The sequence below is a fragment of the Pleurodeles waltl genome, chromosome 3_1 (assembly GCF_031143425.1).
Source record: "Pleurodeles waltl isolate 20211129_DDA chromosome 3_1, aPleWal1.hap1.20221129, whole genome shotgun sequence".
Taxonomy (NCBI): Eukaryota; Metazoa; Chordata; class Amphibia; order Caudata; family Salamandridae; genus Pleurodeles; species Pleurodeles waltl.
Genome location: NC_090440.1, coordinates 1,654,660,922 through 1,654,676,839, shown reverse-complemented (window position 1 = coordinate 1,654,676,839; position 15,918 = coordinate 1,654,660,922). Strand labels below are relative to the sequence as shown.

General features: G+C 44.0%; 1 protein-coding gene across 3 annotated transcripts in view; it reads right to left on the bottom strand.

Annotated features, from left to right (window-relative positions):
- The window catches only part of SCRN3 (secernin 3), a 196,992-nt gene that overhangs the window by 133,572 nt on the left and 47,502 nt on the right, over positions 1-15,918 (bottom strand). For all 3 annotated transcript variants that reach the window (XM_069225372.1, XM_069225371.1, XM_069225373.1), the window contains exon 3: positions 2,503-2,684. In XM_069225372.1, coding sequence (XP_069081473.1) covers positions 2,503-2,684 — 182 coding nt within the window. The remainder of the gene's footprint in view (positions 1-2,502; positions 2,685-15,918) is intronic.

Sequence of the window (15,918 nt, the reverse complement as noted above, 5' to 3'; positions counted from 1 at the left end):
ACCCAGTGGTGAGACACCGTAAGACGAGATAACTGATCAATATATCAATTATTATGTCAATAACATTGTCAACAGTTAACACCAAAATATATCTTACTTTAGACATTAATAAACATCCGGCGCAACCATGACCTTTCAGTCACGAATAACCACACCTTAATGGAGTTTTGTGAATTTTATTCCCTACTGATTACAATCTAATAGCAAATGCATTAATCTCCAAATCAAGAAACAGATGAACATAATCACAAGACGACAACCATAATAAGCTTTCAATAATGCAAAGATCAGAAGCATAAGACAATATAAGTAGATCGCGATACATAGAACCTCCTAAAGGTCTTAGTTCAGCATAGCACTACGTCAGTCACGTCAGTTTCGTCAGTCATAATTGAATACCTCATCTAACCTCTAATTAGCATTAGCATGTTGGGCTTCATGCAAAAACAATTTAGAACACCAATTTGGAAAACATCTAACTAAGGTCTCTAATCAAAAACACACAGCAGTTGGTACCTAGAAAGAAAAGGCAAATAAGTGAATTTTATTAGCAACATCCATAATTACCCTCCTCGAGATAGGTCAGCATACAGGATCAGTCTTCGTCTTCAGGACATCAGTTAGATCACCGTCAGTCTATCTAAGTTACAGGCAAGGAACACTCTCCTCATAAGGAGGAAAGTGTAATGGGGCAGTCTATGGGCAAGGATGGTTTTGTCTAAGTCTCAGGTCACTAAATAAAGTGACAGAGTTTCTGGATGCAATCGATATCATTCCCTACCTAATGCCCTTTGTCTCTTGTGTCATGGCTTTTTATCCCTTTTTCGTAATACATTCCCCCAAAATTCTATTGGTCAGTCACTACACCCCACCATTGGTAACCTATCAAATTATATATTAAGTAATGCATTTGTCATTTCATGATATATTCCCAAATTCTAATTGGTCTTCATAATTGACGTTTTTCGTAGGTGGCACATCCGGGGTTACTTCATCGTCTTGGCACACATCAGGTCAAAAGTTCTCTTCTTCTCGCTTTACCATCCTTGGAAGTTTCCATTATTGTTTCGAAGCACATATCTTTTTATACTAAAAGCTACTAGCATGCAGATGAGAGAGTTTAGCATTGTAGCGAATTAAGTAAAGAAAAGAACAATCGCTGGGTCATGGTCTTTTGCAAGTCAGCACACTGGAGAAACAGAAAAATACGCTTTAATATGAGAGTTACACAGCTAGTTTTCGACTCGCGCTAACTTAAGATATACGGTTCTAATGAATGCAGTCTTATACGTGTTAATGTGCTCAGTTAGGCATACTATAAACGATTATTTCTTACAGTTAACATTAGTTTACACATATGAACAATTCCCCACGTTTATGAATGCGTTTCAATGAATATTTTTATTAATGCAGCATTGTTAAACATAAGCATTTCACGTCTATAATATGTAATATTTAAACTACGCTCTCTCAGTCGCACAGAGTTGATATTGGCGTGTATGTAGTACAACTGTATTTGTGAATAGTTAGCTATAAATCATGACATCATTTTAGTTGTAAAGTAATACCTTTAACCTACTTAATGTTTATTTAAAATTTCACATTTCAAACACAGTAGGGTTTCTTCAAAATGTAACATAATACAATTGCCAAACAAATAAATGATTAAAAAAAAAAAAAAAATTGTGGCCAAAACGTTTATGGGCAAATTAACAAACCACCACACCTTATACAATGTGTTTGTAATTTAAAACTAAATGCTAGAGTTACAATGATCATGCAGAGAGCAGTCGGGGCATGTCTGAAAAGCACCAGGGGTCAGAACAGAATCTAAGAGAAGGAGGGAAACAAAGATACCACAGAAAACAGGGCGAGGTGAGCGGGCCAGGAAACAAGAGGAAGGTGAGGCAAGGAGGAGGAAACACAATAGAGTGGGTATCTTCCCCCACCCCGTGAGGGCAGTAAAAAGCACAAGACAAACTGGTGTATGGAAATAAGAACTGAGATGGCGAGGAAAAATAATGAAGAGAGAACAACTGCGTGTTTGTCTGAAACATTTTTCTGAGAGCCTAATACACTACGCAAGGGGAGCGAAACATAAATCATATGGGCTCCGAAAGACCAGTCATCCAAATATCAGGCTCCCATCCCAAATAAATGTTTGTACGATTGACACAAGATCATTTTGGCAGCTCGTTAGGTGGGGCACGAGCTATGAATTTATTCTGGAAGAACAAGACAAGCTAACAGTCATTCATTTAAATTCCATGTATACAGTTAATTATGCACCATATATCACTACTCCTGAAGGCCAAACTGAAAAGAGTGCAAACAGACATCCGGAAACAAATAATAGCCTCCCTGGGGGTCGATGGTATTACCAACGTGTGGATGCATGGTTTGGCACAGTCAGATTTCTAAAACCTGACAAAAGACAATACGGGAAGAGAGACTTCCATAAGTTAGGTTCAACACAATATAAGTCAAAATACAAATGATAACCTGAGAAGATCCATGCCTAGCAGAGCCTCTTCATCGCTGACCTCTTCCCGGCCCCAAACTGCTTCATTCCCAATACAAACTCCGTGCTCGTTGGCTCCCATTTCTGCACCCCACAACCAGGACGGCCGGCTTAGAATGACTGCGTAGGTGCTCTCCACTTGCTCAATTTCCATGTAGGTGCACTGTAAGAAAAAGCACGGGTCTTCTCACAATACCAGTTTCCAAACGTTCTATTAAATGAAAAGATCAATGAAGCCTGAAGAAAATATTTAAACAATAGTCAAAATGTAGATTGTTTTAATAGTACATGCGCACTATTTTAATTTCATTTGAAGTTAGGCCAATCTAGGTTTATCAGACCTTGACCGAAAGAAGAGATGGAAAAGGTATTGATGAAGGAATACCCTGAATACTTTGGTTCAACGTGTGTCTAGAATGACTGGCAAAGATGTAGAGCAATTAAAACAGCTTGTTTTGGAGGCTGCAACAGTTGCAAACGGCATGAGAAAAGAGTGCCGTCGTTAGACTGCACATGCGCGGAGCTTTGTGTGGATGTCACTGTTTATTTTCTTGAAGAAACAAGAAACACACCACACCCCACGAAAATCTTAAATGGGCCACGCATCCTTTCTCCACATGTACAGTTTGTTTTGTGGGTTCCACATGTGCGAAGTGCTTACCAGTGGCGGCCAGCAGCTTTAGGCGGGAGGGGGGCGGGCAGGACACACACACACACACACACACACACACACACTCATTCTTTCAGACACACACGCACATCCATTAACAACACTCATACCATTCAAACATGCACGCACGCACCAAACATTCATTTTAAAAGATCGCACACACTCATTCTTTCACACACACACACACACACATCCATTAACAAAACTCATAACACTCAAACATGCATGTGCGCACCAAACATTCAATTTAAAACATCACACACATACACACACACACACACACTTACCTTCAGCCTCCAGGTCCCAGGAGGGTTGGGACTGCTGCCTTCCCTCATTGGCTAACCTTAGGTCAGCCAATGAGGGAAGGCAGCAGTCCCAGCCTCGTCACAGAGTGGGATGGGGTCAGTGAGACTGCTGACCCCACCCCACTCTGTGACGAAATGTCACTGATTGACACTCGCCCTGGGCACTTCAGGGCTTAAACCTGAAGCGCCCAGGGAGAGTGTCAATTGGTGACGCTTTTCTCGTCACCCAGGGGAGGGCCTTGAGGCACCTTTGCGGTGCCGAGGAGGTCACGCTCATAGGAGCCCAGCAAAGTTCAGCTCAGGCAGCCAGGAGTGTGCGCAAATCGCGCATGTCTGCACCTGGCTGCCTGAGCTGAACATGGAGTGTCTGTCAGGCTGACCTTTATACAGCCTGACAGACACTCTTCGTGAGGGGCAAAAGGTGGGGGGGCGTGGCCCCTCCGCCCTAAAGGACGGGCAGCCACTGGTGCTTACTTTACAGTCCACTTAAAAATATAGCAATTGCACCCTACAATGAAAGAGGCACGCTGTGCTAAGAAGTTACTGTGAACTCAACAGCCACAAGAACCACAGCATCCAAATAAAAAATGTACCAGACTTAAAAAGAAGGAAAGAACCTAATTACAATGACAGATGCTGCATTAACACCTAAGAGCAGGAACTTTCCCATGGGGTTAGCAGGTTGAAAACATATCCATTTTATTTACAGAAGGCTCAGGCACAATACAGTTTCCAGTTACACAAGAAAAATGCAGCAGAGATTGGATTAGGTCATCTATTGAACCCACATTACAACTCTGTAGAAAATAATTCGAAATCGCTCAAAAAGGAGGACAATATCAGCAATAACAAAGCCAACTCTTTAAGAGGGTAGAACACGGATTCAAGAATTCAAGAGGCAACACAGAATCAAAGATGTAATAAGGTGGAAATAGACAAATCTAATCTCAAACTTGTAGCATACCTGTATTTGAAATCTGAGTTGAACACGTGAAAAGAAAACCAGCAAGCACTTCACACACATACGCACACACACACACACACAAACACCTCCCCCTCCACTCCCCCCACCACACTCCCCCCACCCCAAGAATGGCCTAAGGAAATATTTATCAGTTCCTCAAAAACATCCTCCTCCAATTCCAGTGAAGACTCCTCACAGGAAGGCGTTTCCTCATGTACTTAACAATACAGAAGAGAAGAGTCCCTGCAACCTTTCTGAGGAAGAGGCATGTACCGAGGCAGATACAGGGAGAATGAAGATAAGGGGGAAATAAGAACATAGAGGAAGAGTAACAACAGATACCACCATCATTATTTAATTGAGTTACCAGCTGACACAATTGCTTTCCTTGGATTTATCATCCATTTTGTCAACATCAACAAACTTTGTGACCATGTAATTAGGCACAGTTGAATTTTTCCAGAAGTTGGGCCTCAAACTATTTTTAGGCAAAGGAAAACATCTTTTAATTAATGAACACCTCTGGATTTTGGATTAAATCCTACCTTTTACGACACTGTCCTAAACTATTACGTTTGAAAAAAGTGGTACATCTGAAATAGAACACTGGAATCTAAGAATATATATACCATATGCGTAATCGGAAAGCAACACAACCCAAATACCCAGATGGTGTACTTATTACAAAAAGTACACAAACATTTGGAAAATGCATCAGGACGGGCAATTATATCTGGGTGTACATCAATACTGGATAAAATATTCAAATATATAGACATAGGGCCTGATTTATATATTGGCGGATAGGTCACTCTGTCACAATGGTGACAGATATCCTGCCCGCCAAAATCTAAATCCCATTATTTCCTATTTTTGGCGGAAGAGATATCCATCACCGTTGTGATGGAGTAACCTGTCCGCAGTTCTAAATCAGGCCTGTATTCTTCAAACTCTTCATTCTCAAAGTCTGATCGAACCTACATAACTCTGGACATAACAAGGGACATAGAGGCCAGCGTTTTCTCACTGAACAAACAGTGGATGAACAGTCAGTCTACACCAGTGTTCCCTCAAGAGAAAGCCCTTGAGGTGTTAGAACTTTTTTTTTTTGTTTTGATCAGGGCATCAAACCACACCACGGGGGTCATTACGACCCTGGCGGTCGGAGACCGACAGGGGTAATGTGGCGTCCGTACCGCCAACAGGCTGGCGGTACGGAGACCCGTATTACGACCGTGGCGGTAGCACCGCGGTCGCACCGCCGGGGCCGGCGGTTTCCCACCGTTTTAGCCCCGGCAGTGATAATCCGCCAGGGCAGCGCTGCAAGCAGCGCTGCCCTGGGGATTATGACTCCCCTATCGCCTGCCTGATTCTGGCGGTTTGCACCGCCAGGAAGAGGCTGGCAGTAAGGGGAGTCCTGGGGCCCCTGGGGGCCCCTGCACTGCCCATGCCACTGGCATGGGTAGTGCAGGGGCCCCCTAACAGGGCCCTGTGCAGCTTTTCACTGTCTGCATAGCAGACAGAGAAAAGCGCGACGGGTGCTACTGCACCCGTCGCACGGCCGCAACACTGCCGGCTCCTATGTTGCGGCCTCATCCCCGCTAGGTTTGCGCCCGCCGGCCCAGCGGGGATGTTGTAATGGGGTCCGCGGGAGTGCGGCCGCATTGGCAGCAGCACGGCTGCCGCCCGCCAAGCTTGTAATGAACCCCCATGTCTCCAGAAGCTTCATCTTAATTTTTTCTGGGGCAGCACTCCTTTGCATTTAATGAGTATTTTCTCTTATGGACCAAAGGTGTGGCAATGGACTGTTCATTAAACCCAGCACTAGCCCTTTTACAAATGTCTCAATATGAAGACCGTTGGACTTTCAATAATAATCTAAACAAATGGTACATGAAATCAAATAGGGTTTCTATGTTACCTGCCCATATGCAGTGGATGTTGTCGATATGTGGGCAAGATGTATTGACAAAATCCTCTGTACAGGGACAGACAACATAGCAACCGTACAGGATTTAAAGGATTGGATTGTCAATCACTCGCCAAACACGTCAATTGTGATGTGCTCAGATACACGTTGAATTAATTTCTTAGATATTTAGATCTCTGAGCTGCTGGTTAACTCATTTACTTACTGCATAACAAACCCGCAGACTCAAAGAGACAGTTATATTACAGTAGCTTTCACCTGAGGAATTTAAAGGCCCATCTCCCATATGGGCAACTCCTTCTAATCAGACCGAACTGTACGAGGAAGGAATATTATTTCTTGTACATTGTCAACCTTATATTAAAAATGAAAGGCAAAGGGTTTCCACAGAAAAACAGTAGGAATAGGGCATGGTTTGTCCAAAGAGCCACTGCAGAAAAGGAAATCAGAAATACCAAACTTTTAGCCTGTGTACTAACACACACGCTGCATACAAACAACTTCAAAAAGATAATAAGTTAACATTGGCATACACTGAAAACTATGGAGTGGCCAATAGATGAACTATTATTTGCACTTAGAAACCCCCCCCCCCAAATCATTGGAAACCATTTGGTTAGAGTTGAAAGTGATAACATTAGAGACATTCATGTCCTATTGGACACAAAGGGCCAAATGGACATCATGAATGTGGAATCTATGCCTACTGCATTAAACATTAGTCCTTTCCAAACTGTAATCCCAAGAATGTGGTTTATGGCATTATCTGTCCTTGCGAAAAACTTTAAATTGGTAAAACAAATCAGGAAATAAAAAAAATTAAAAAAAAACTTTTTCAGTCAGAGAACCACAGTGGGGTGCATCTTAAATGGACTGTTTTTGCTGCCATAAAGACAAAATAGTTGGTTTGGCATCTGCACAAATGCTTACTGAAAAAATAAGCAGAATCCATATGTTTCAAGATCATTACCAACTAACGCAATGAGGCTTCTGAACTTCAAAACATCAGATGATACACATTCATCACAAGCCCAGAACTTTGTTCTGTCCAATTTATTTTTTCTAATTGTGATCCAAACTATCAAAAGCTAATCATGAGGGGGTAAACACAGAATATCAATGACTGCTTATGACTTTTCAAAGGGTCTGTGCAAATCGACTTTACAGATGGTCATCCACCGTTATTGTAGTGAATTTGCTAAATAACAAGTTCTTTCCAAACAACTACAATGGAACTGGAAGAAGGGTGCCTTGGGGATGCATTCTTTGCATACACAACTAGATTGCCAGCCATCCTACATCATGACGTCAGAATCATGCATGAATATGAAACGCAAAGAGGACACACTGCAACACTATCCCAGAATATAAGATCTGCCAGAGGGCTCGCCAGAAAAAATATTTTCAGCCACACTTCCGCCCCGAGAGACCACAGAAGAGATTTGTCCTGCCACTGAATTAAAGTACAAATGCTCAAACAGTTTCCTACAATAAGAGAGACAAGGTACCACTGCAGCGCCCAAGCTGCAGGCTGCTGCACGCCTGCTCAGAAGGCACATGTGGCATCACAATCCAAAGAACGGTAAAGACATTGGTCCTGTTGCCCAATGCATTCCGTCCATCATCTGTTCTTTTTGCATTTGTCGCCCCAAGTGGGAAGGGTATACCCAGACGTGGATCCCGTGCTCACTGCGCCTCTGGATTAAAGCTAGCCTAGCTGAAGAAGGGCGATACCCTGAAACCGGTCCTAGGATGCTTGCTTCTGGTCCAGGGAGGACCTGGCTTGGCAGTTCGGGCTGGATTGTTCCCATGAGGAACAGGGTCAAGACTGATTTGCATATGGCTGGGTCCAACCTGGGGTGTCGTGGTGAGCAAAAAAACAATGGATTAAACCCAGATTTTTGTGATCGGGGGCGAATGTTTGATTTGCTCTGCATTCCATCCATCATCTGTTCTTTTTGCATTTGTCGCCCCAAGTGGGAAGGGTATGCCCAGACGTGGGTCCCGTGCTCACTGCGCCTCTGGATTCAAGCTAGCCTAGCTGAAGAAGGGTGATACCCTGAAACCGGGCCTAGGATACTTGTTTCCAGTCCAGGGAGGACGTGGCTTGGCAGTTCGGGCTGGACTGTTCCTATGAGGAACAGGGTCACGACTGATTTGCATATGGCTGGGTCCAACCTAGGGTGGCGTGGTGAGCAAAAAAACAATGGATTAAACCCAGATCTTTGTGACTGGGGGCGAATGTTTGATTTGCTCTGCATTCCATCCATCATCTCTTCTGTTCTTTTTGCATCTGTCGCCCAAAAAGAGCAAAGCTAGCTGAGGCAGTCACAAAACATGGGGGCCAAAGGAACTGGTGTACCGTCTAAATTCAGAATTCCATTCATTTACTGAGAAGTCATACAGCACAACTATTAAAAGAGACTGATTGGGGTATCTCTAGGGTTGACAGTCAAAGCTGAATTCATAGCTTTAAAAAAAAAAAAATAATGTAGCCTACTTTCCTAGTAAAAGGGTTAATTCTTAAAAACAGGCTCCACAAATCACATCATTATTCTTCATTTTGTACCTTAAATAACACTGAAAAACTTTTTTTTTGACAACAAGTGTCCCAAATAAAATCTCTTTTTAAATGAGTTGTTCACATGCAAGAACACAACACTGCATGACCACTGGGTTGGTAGCTAGTTGTTGCACAAACATCATATATATTTTTTCTATTTTATGTCACCACAGCGCCAAAAGTTAATCTAATCAGTCCTCATCTTGATGAGACCCTAGGAACCACATACAGGCTAAAAATGCATTTACCTCATTGTTGGGAAAAGAAGGAGCCAAACATTAAGAATAACCCTGTGTGAGAATTTGGGTATACTGTATGATATGGCTGCAGGGCCTCCTCGTGCAGTACACTCACAAATACTGTCTTGGGTCCAGTCAGGCTTGTTTACTTACCCTCAAGCTATACCCTGGGTAGCTTGTGGCCTCAAGCAGTAAGGCTTAGCAAAGGAACTGTTTAAAGGATTTAACAGCACCAAACAACGAAATAAGAAATCAACGACACATAAAGGAAAGAAAACACAAATTTATAAAATTCGATTATTTTGTAATTAATTTTTAGAGACCCTGATGAACAAAATCCACTGGAGGGTTTAGGAGATACATATTTTAGTCAGATTATCAATTTTGAAAGCAACCACAAACAAGCATTTGTCAACAAAAGCTTTGGAAACTCTTGAAAAGTTTGGAACAGTTTGTTCGGCTACTGTGGTCCCAGTTGGACGACCAATACCGGCAGGACAGAGGTCTAAGGGGCCACAGTGGACAGTGTGGTCAGTTACCTGGACACCAGAGAGATTTTGAAGCAAAAACTAAATTTTACAGGACAACCGCAGTAGAGGATAATGAAGTGGTCCTCATGCTGAGGGATGCAGGCAAAAGATGCTCCTGTTGTGGTGCAGTCGACGGGGGGTATTTGTGAGTGTACGTTGGTCCACTGGTGAATTGGGATAAACTTGGCCACAGAGATCTGGGTCCCTCAAAGACCTCTACATTGCAGTAGCAGGCCAGCCGATGCTGGGCTACTGGTCAGTCTGTACTGTAGTTGGGGTGAAATCCTTAGGTGGGGGCTAGCGTCCCTTGGGGTGCGATGAATTTGGACTTGGAAAGCACTCCTGGGTCAGGCAGATTCAGATGCAACATTTGGTTATCTCAGATTTGTACTCTTGGGTGCCCGGTGACTGGTAGCGGCAAAACATCTTCATTGGTTACTGATTTGTTGGTTTGGGCTACTTCAGCTCTTGTGTCCCTGGATCTGATTCCAGAAGCAGAGCAGGTGCAGTCCTTCATACGGTGCAGCCTCTCTGTGTGCAGGTCTAATGGCAATTGGGTAGTTCTTCTTTGGTCCTCTCTCTGATTCCAGTGTGATCTGAAGTTTAGGGTGCCTGGGATGCCATATTTATCCCAGGAAAGTGGTTCAAGGGGACAACGCGGTCACTAGCCAATGGACTAATAGGTCCCCTTCTTTTGGATGACAATGTTCCTCTCTGCTGTGGCATCTAGCTATCCCTTAGAGCAACATTCTTGCCCCTTCCAACATGGCACAACCCTTCCTTGGTCATCAGGAGCACGGAAGCCCACCCCAAGGGTGTGGCTACCTAAGGGCTACACACCCACAGGAGAACTGGTTCCGACACTGGCTTTCCCTCTCTGTCCTCATCTCCAACTTGTCTACAGGAAGAAAAGACCACCTGCTTGGGAGTGTCATCACCATTTGCCTTTCAAAGGCAGCTTCTCCTTTGAAGCTCGTTTTTTGGGCTAACACCCTGAGTGACTATCCTGTGGGAGGAGGTCACATCTCACTCTGTCGCAACTGCCTTTGTTCCTGAGCCAGAAAGTCATTCACACGTCTCCCCAGGCGGTCTGACGGCTGCCTGTGTGCCGGGGCCTTTGTGAGGCCACTGGACTAGTGGGGGCACAGAGTGGCAGCTTTTTAAAACTTGCTTAACTATAGAAGTGACATAGCTGTCGCCTTGAACTTCAAGTTGCATTTAATGTCACAATTAATTTGATACCTTATATGACCCAGTTGGGTAGTCCCAAACAGGAGTTAGCCAGCATAGGGTGCCAACCGGTAACCCTGTGTTAGCCAATGTGGCTACTACCTTTATCCACAGAAAAACAACAAATTGGAAGTACTGCTGCTAAGACATATTAGAAATATACGTCCTACTTAACAAAATACAGCTCCCTGCATTGGGGCTCCATAGGCCTTCCTTAGGGGAGACATTTATATTGTTAAGGGATAAGGGAGCTTTGCCGTTGGGGTTAGTGGCAAGGTTGAACTGGCAGTGTAAACACTGTCCTTCCAGTCTGCAATGTGACAGGCTGGGAGCCACTTTGTGGAGTGGACACGGTCTTGCATGTTCTGGGTACCATATACCTGGGAGTTATAAGGAAGTCAGCACTTGCCAACTGAGAACACCCAATTCAACATACCTTTTGTAAAGGGACTGAATACGATCACTGAGGTCTGAACAGCTGGCCTCAGTGCACTCTTAGAAAAAACCTGCAGCTAGTAGTTCAAATGGGTGCAAATAGTGGATGGAAACTTCAAAAAACCTGTTTCCTTACACCCAGGACAAGGAAAAATTACTTGCTTCCCCCTTAGGGCCCATGTTACACATGTGAAGTCAGTAAACACATGGAAAAATAAAGAATAGTACCTATGTGTTCCCCTCATGACAGCTGAAGTAGACTGACTGCTCCAAATGTAAGCACTTTGAGGAAACTAGCAACATTTTATACATATATTTGAGTGTTCTTTTAAAAATCGTTTAATCTAGTGTATTTTGTATCTATAATGTTCTGCACTAAAATGGTGCCTGACATTGTTTGCACTGAATGCAAGACATTCTTAAATTCATTTGTTTGAATTATTATTTTCGATCTACACTGCCTCTTGCATCATAAAACAAAGTGTTCAGGATTAACTTGTACAGATGTGAACTGGGGTTCAACACACAGATCCGCTGAGTAGGAAGCCCTTAAGTTGGTGTTGAGGGGTTCCTGCCTGGGGCTCACCTGTGTGGGGAGCTGGCAGCTCCAGGCGAAATTTCATCAGAAAGAAACCGAGCTGGAGGGACTACAGACTGCGACTTCACTCTGCAACAACACGCCTGATAGGGAACTAGTGTTATGTGGGCGGGTTGCAGAAATTTGGGACTGAATGGATAAATACACACTTAGACAATAGAGGCAGAGATTACATCAGGAGGGCGACAAGCTGGATAGGTTACTGGCTTGGATACTGCGCAAGGAGCACACCCCGCCACTAGTGACTCATTTGAAAACCACAGGGCCACCTCTAGAGCAGACATAGTTCACACTTTCCAGTAGCACTTGCATCAGGTATACACAGTGGTCCCTGGCTTAGATTCACAGTGCTACACCCCCTTCTTGGAGGCTTTGGGTCTTCCCAGGCAGGGTGTGGTGGTAGTGGAGGCCCTTGGTGCGCTTTTAGAATTAGAGAAACTGAGGACAGCATTGCATGCACTCCCACGCCAGACGGCCACAGGGGGTGACTGTTTCCCACCTGAAGTCTTCCAAACCCTCCCAGACACGCTAATGCAAAGACTCTAGGAGGTCTTTCTGGAGGCTTGTGAAGTAGGTATTTTTCCTCTAACCTTGAGGAAAGGGGAGATATGCCTACTACTTAAGCCAAGCGGGGATGAGTTTGATCCGATCGCATACAGGCCCCTTACAATGATCAACTCTGATATGACAATCCTTTGCAAGGCACTTGCACTACGTCTGGCTGCCCATATGCCTTTCCCCGATCAATGAGGACCAATGTGGCTTCATACCAGGCCGTAGCAGGGGAATTAATATGTGGTGACGGTCACATGTCCTCTCTGAAGTGTGACACCAGGAGGAGAAAAGGGCCTTAGTAGCCAGCAACTTCAAGAAAGGCCTTTGACACTGTAGATTGGGGATATATGTTGGAAGTCCTGCGAGGTATGCGATTTGGCGCTCAGTTTCACGGTTGGGTGAGCCTGCTTTATACTGAACCGCAGGCCAGGGTATGAGTAGGTCATTATCGTTCTGAAGTATGGATTTTGGGTCAGGGAAAGCGTCAGGGCTGCCTGGTCTCACCGCTCTTGTTCATGCTAGTGATGGAGCTGTTGGCAATATGGGTGCATCGGTAGATACAGGAGTGGGCTATTAGATCTGGCGGCACATGTCATATCATCTCATTATACGCTGATGACGCTTTATTTTATTTGTCCTCCCCCCCCGGGTAAGCAGTATCAGTTTTGCAGAAACTGCTGGAAGAGCAAGGCATATTTGGACTGCGGCTAAATTGTACTAAGTTGCTGCTATTCCTGCTCGCTTCTATACCCGCTACTCCACCGGAACAACTACCTGACTTAGGCCTTCTCTAGGAGATGTCTCAGTTTTGGTACTTGGGAATTAAAGATGCTCAGTGTTGGAAGCTCCAACTTTGCCTCCATATGGATAGAGTAGTGGATGGCCTGAAGTATTCAATTATATTTTGGAACTCATTACCCCTCTCGTTGATGGGCCGGCTGGCCATTGCCTAAATGGCCCTTCTTCCCAGATGCCTATGCGTGCTGCATAACTTGTTATAATTGCTTCCGGCACAAGTATCCCGGCGGTTGGACTCTATCCTCATAACTCGTCTTTGGTTGGGTAAGCGAAGTAGGATAGCCTTATCCACCGAGACTAGATCCTATGCTAAAGGAGGCCTCGAGGTTCTGCAACTTGACCTGTGTTATTTTGCTACTTAGTTGCAGCTTGCGGCCCGATAGCTGGACCCAGCTGATAACTACGAAAAGCGCTTATTGGCCAGTATAGTGGCGACTGAACACCTGCCCGAACTTCAAACGGAAGGAGTGGGCCTCACAAAGGTCGTCCCATTTGTCGCCAGGCACACAGCCATGCTCTGGCATCGATTAGTCTTGGTAGTGTTGAAAAGGACCCCGTTTCACTGAGAACTCCTGCTATGGATATTGAAGCCTGTTGGGCAAATGATGGACCATGTGGCCTTTCACCTATGGCGAGAGGGTGACTACAACTTGTGGTACAGGCCATCATTTAATTACACTATTGTAAAAGTCTATGCGTTTGGATGAAGTGAGCGTCAACCCACGGTCGCGCCTCGCCTGGGACATGGACCTAGACACGCCTCTCACAGAGAGGGAATGGACATGTGTAAATGAAATCACACACTCAGTATCACGTAATGCCCGTTTTAAACTGTCCATTACAACTATCTACACAGGACTTACCTCACTTCCAAAAGCCTAAATCGCTTGACACTCACCTGACAAACTGTCCCAGGTGTGGAGATGGCGGACCGGACTTCTTACACTTAGCTTGGCAGTGCAGTGAGGTGCAGGATTACTGGGTCCGGTGGTAGAGGAGATTTGGAGGACTGTACACTTACTCCTTGACCTTACGCCTTTGTGCTGTCTAATGGATAATGTTGCACGACCAAAGGGTAAAAAGATGGCATACAAGTTCTTGCAACTGGCGCTAATTTTAGCCAGGCGCAGAATTGCTATCACATGGATGGGACAGAGGGCGCAAGACTTGGACCGTTGGTGCAGGGATGTTATGGAATGGGCTGTGGAAGCTCACTTGAGACTCAGTAGATGGGATGAGACAGAATCGGACCTTGTGTGGTGGGGAGACCTGTGTGCTGTGTATTTGGACCCCTGATGCGGACTTTGACCATACTGACAATGAAGGGTCAGGTGACACAGGGAGTGAAGGAGCAGAGGCAGGAGATGTGGTACGATTCAATTGAAGGGGATGGTGGCTTACAATCAATGCATCTGTGGGGTTGTTGCAAAATGTGGGTTGCAAAGGAATTATGTGCGTTGTATGGTCATATCTGCACTCTCTTGGAACACTCCTCTTGGGCTGTCCGACACTTTCTCCCCTGAACTGCTGTCTTGTTGTATATGAAAAAACTGAAAGTGAAGGTTAAAAAGAAAAACTTGTACAAACGATGAGGCACACACTTAAGGATAATACCGAGGTAGTTTTACAATTTAAAGTATTGTCTATTTGTAGACCAGTGGGGTTGCTTTCTTCTAGCCCCAGCCGTCTTTAAACAGGCAAGAACCCTTTCTCCATATATACTGTTCATTTTATTAGCAGACTTGTTATAAGGCACTGTTTTTTTCATACCCAGATATAAAAAAAAAAAAAAGCATTGTCAAATCATCAACAGGTTTATGGACGTGTTGTCACTAACTAATGCAAATCTTTCTGAAGCAAAACTGTTTCTCTATTGAAACGCTTCAATGGCAATGCCCACTTTGTTGTCAGAGGTTAGGCTCAACAAAATCGGTTACTGTTACATAACATGTCAATCTCCCATTGCCTCAAAACTACACAACTTCCCATTTTTATAAGGAGTCTATGAACTGGAAAAACTGATGGCAATGTAATAAGGCAATAAGGTGCTGTGCAAAATCTAGTGATATAACTTAGCTGCATATGTATTCTGGCTAAAGGGAAGAAACTCTTGTACTATTTTTTTTTTTTTTCATTTTATGACTGTCTTCATTGCCATGGTCTTCAAATGGAATGTAGTCAAACGTTTGGACCATATTACTACAATATGACAACAACAGGTACTGATAATTGTACACTGGTACATGATGTTTTCTTTTTATTTTCTACACCCCATCCCTACGCTAACACTTCGTAATATTTTCCATATCTCTGTCTACAAACTCCTTAAACAATTCTGTACTTATAAGGCATACCCATCATTTCATCCACAGATATGATAGGTATTTCTGCCTATAGTTAGGTCTAGCATTTTCCCTTACTGTATATAGATTTCGCCCACTCAGACCATTTGCTTTAGACGGATATTTCTTGTATGGCACCTTGATATCTTGGAAAAACCCTTTACATCTTTAAAAATTTTCCATTGTTATCCTACATGGAGCTGAGATTGTAATCTCTAACACATACAGCTGTTGAAGT